The sequence below is a fragment of the Trichosurus vulpecula genome, chromosome 4, assembly GCF_011100635.1.
Source record: "Trichosurus vulpecula isolate mTriVul1 chromosome 4, mTriVul1.pri, whole genome shotgun sequence".
In the NCBI taxonomy this organism is placed as follows: Eukaryota; Metazoa; Chordata; class Mammalia; order Diprotodontia; family Phalangeridae; genus Trichosurus; species Trichosurus vulpecula.
The window spans coordinates 414,621,320-414,624,948 of record NC_050576.1 but is presented as its reverse complement, the minus strand read 5'-3'; the positions used below and the strand labels follow the sequence as shown (position 1 = coordinate 414,624,948).

The window sequence follows — 3,629 nt, the reverse complement described above, 5'->3', positions numbered from 1 at the left end:
GCAAAAAAAAAACATATTTAAGGTTTCTAAAGGCAATACTCTGGGACAAGAGGTAAGGAGAAGGCAGGAAATAGTAAATTACATCACATAAAGAGGCACAAAAACATATAGTAGAGGGAAAGAAGGGAGGGAGAAGAGCAGTGTTTCAGCTGTGCTCTCATCTGATTTGGTTCAAGGAAGGAAAAACATACTCTGACAAGTATAGAAATCAAACCTGGCCTATAGGCAATAGGAGGGGAAAGGGGAAAGAAAAAAGGAGGCCTTATAAGAAACAAGGGAAGAAATAGCAAGGGGAAAAGTGTAAGGTAAGGGAATGGAATCAATAGGGAGGGAAAATTGAGGGAGGTGATGATTTTTCAAAAGCAAATCTCTTGAGGAGTGGAAGGAAGGGAGAAATAAAAGCATAAATGGTGGATAGCAGGAATAAGATGGAGAAAAAGACCCAGATAGTAATCATAACTGTGAATGTGAAGGGGATGAATTCTTGTATAAAACGAAGGTGGATAGTAGAATGGATTAAAACTGCAATAATTCAATGTGTTGTTTACAAGAAACACATTTGAATCAAGGATACACACAGGGTAAACATAAAAGGCTGGAGTAGAATATATTGTGCTTCAGCTGAAGGAAAAAAAAAACAGGGGTAGCAATCCTAATCTCAGACAAAGTAAAAGCAAAGATAGATCTAATTAAAGGAGATATGAAAGGACACCATATCCTGCTAAAAGCCATCATAGACAATGAAGCAATATCATTACTTAACTATTTGAAATAACAACTAACATTAGCAAAGTTGCAGGATATAAAATAAATCTACATAAATCCTCGGCATTTCTGTATATTACTGACAAAGATCAACAACAAGTGATAGAAGGAGAAATTCCATTTAAAGTTACTATAGACACTATCAAATATTTGGGGGTCTACCTGCCAAGAAAAACCCAGGACCTATATGAACACAATTAGAAAACACTTTTCACACAAAGAAAGTCATATCTAAACAAACAGAAAACATCAGTGGCTCATGGTAAGGCCAAGATAATATAATAAAATAAAAATTTTACCGAAATTAATTTACTTTTTGAGTGCCATACCAAACTACCAAAAATTATTTTACATAGGTGAATAAAATAGTAACAAAATTCATCTGTAAAAATAAAAGTTCCTGAATATCAAGGGAATTAATGAAAAGAAATGCTAGGGAAGGTGGCCTAGTTATACCAGATATTAAACTGTTTTATAAAACAGCGTTCATCAAACCTACTTGGTACTGGCTAAGAAACTGGCTAGGTGGTGGATCAGTGGAATAGGTTAGGTACACAAGACACAGCAGTCAATGACTAGAGCAATCTACTCTTTGTTAATTCCAAAGAATCCAGATTCTGGGTTAAGAATTCACTATTTCGCCCGTCCCCCTACCCCCCCCAGCAAGAAGCAGCTCGGGACACCAGGCCGCACGGAGTCACAGCTGGATTGGACGCGGCAGTGACGACTATCCATTCGGACTGGCCGAGTAGACTGGAAGAGCTCCGCGCCTGGCCTCCGCATGGCAGCCCCCCGCCCCCCACCCGTGATCTCCGTCTCTGTCTCGGCGCCCGCCCTCTATGCCCCGCAGAAGAAGTTTGCCCCGGTCGTGGCCCCCAAACCCAAAGTGAACCCTTTCCGTGCCGGGGCTACGGAGAACCCTTCAGGGCCCAGGGCCCAGAGGGCGCAGATGGGCAAGGTGGGAGAGATTCCTCCCCCACCCCCGGAAGATTTCCCCCCCGCCACCACCTTCATTGCTACCTGGGGACAATGGAGAGGCTTCTCTGGGAGGACCCTTCCCACCACCCCCTCCCCCGTTTGAGGAACCATTCCCCCCTGCTCCAGAAGAAGAGATATTCCCTTCCCCTCCACCTCCTCTGGAAGAAGTGGGAGTTGAACCTCCAGCACCAACCCATCAGTCCAGAGGAGAGGTGAGCAGCGTTGACCTGGAGATGGAATCTCTGTCCTCCCTGTTAGATGACATAGCCCGGAACGATCCCTTCAAGCCCAGGGTTTCATCTGGATCTGTGCCTCCCCCAGCTGCCCCCCAATTCCCTCCCAAGCCAACTGTCCCATCTGCAGCTTCCAGCACAGCACCTCTTCCTCCTTGGTTGGCTCCTACTAGTCCTCCTCAGTCCCACTCTGTATCTGTATCTAAGACCTTAAGCACACAGCCTCCAGGTCCTCCAGCTCCAGCTCCTCCTCTGGCTTCAGCCCCAGCTGCAGCTATTTCTGTAGTTCGACCTCCAGCCCCAGTCTTAACCTCAGCCCCCACTCCTACCCCCAAGGTTAATGCTGTGGCTTCCAAATTCCCTCCTGGGACCCCTAAGTTTAGCCCTCCAGCACCTGGGGGTCCCCCTCATGAGAAGGGGGGTCCTTTACCCCCCCACTGCTACAGGATCCCCTCAACAGCCCCAGCCTCCCAGCTTCATCTATGCTCAACAAATAGAGAAGACCTGTGTTCAGCAGAAACAACGTCCAGTCCCCCCTCCTGCCCAGGACCAGGTGCACCCTCCTGGGGCCCCAGGACCTCTGACTCTTTGGGAGGTAGAAGAGCTGGAAGAATTGACACAGCAGCTAATGAGGGACATGGAGCAGCCATACAATAACAAGCTCCCCACCAATGAATACTGTGGTCAGGGCCACCAGGCCCTGGTACGTTCCCAGACTGCGGTCCGTGCACTAGGGAGTCTTTTCCACGTCACGTGTTTCACATGCCACCAGTGTGAGCGGCAGCTGCAGGGGCAGCAGTTCTATATCCTTGAAGGGGCACCTTACTGTGAGCAGTACTATGAGGATACCCTGGAGAAGTGTAGCACATGCGGACAGCCTATCACTGAGCGGATGCTGAGAGCCACAGGCCGGGCTTTCGATCCCCAGTGCTTTACCTGTGTGGTCTGTGCCTGCCCTCTGGAAGGGCGCTCCTTCATCGTGGACCAAACTAACCGGCCCCACTATGTCCCTGATTATCACAGGCAGTATGCCCCACGCTGCTCTGTCTGTGCTGAACCCATCATGCCTGAACCTGGCCAAGATGAGACTGTACGAGTGGCAGCTCTTGACAAAAACTTCCACATGAAATGTTACAAGTGTGAGGACTGTGGGAAACCCTTGTCTATTGAGGCTGATGAGAATGGTTGTTTTCCTCTGGATGGACATATATTGTGTCATCACTGCCACACAACCCGAGCCCAGACATGAGGATGAACTCGTTTCCATAATCTTGAAGAACCAGGATTGACTCCAGATGAGAGAACTACCTGCTTTCAGATCAAATCTTCCTTCACTCAGTTCATCCTCAATCCCCACCCTGAGCCACAAGAAAATTTGTAGCTAGTCTTAATGCTAGTCCCTCTTAAGTTGTAGCAGGGCAGGGAGATGATGGAGAGCAGCGGAACCTGAGACCAATCCCTTCCTTTTCAATATCCCTTTTCCCACCGGGTACAAGGACCACCTGCCTCTCATCTTCCAGGCTTCACAGCATCCTCTTGTACCCTCTTCTCTATCCCTTTCCTCTTTGGGGAGCTTGACAACTTGAGCAGCGTTATTGCTTTTGCTCCTACACTGAAGCTGTTGGCTGGCTCACTCCCAGAAACCTTTGTACT

General features: G+C 48.0%; 1 protein-coding gene across 1 annotated transcript; it reads left to right on the top strand.

Moving 5' to 3' along the window:
- Positions 1–1,546: 1,546 nt before the first annotated feature.
- LOC118848764 (zyxin-like) lies at positions 1,547–3,225 on the top strand. The gene is given in 3 exon segments (XM_036757780.1): positions 1,547–1,761; positions 1,763–2,402; positions 2,404–3,225. Coding segments are annotated over 3 exon segments (1,677 nt in total).
- Positions 3,226–3,629: the final 404 nt, after the last annotated feature.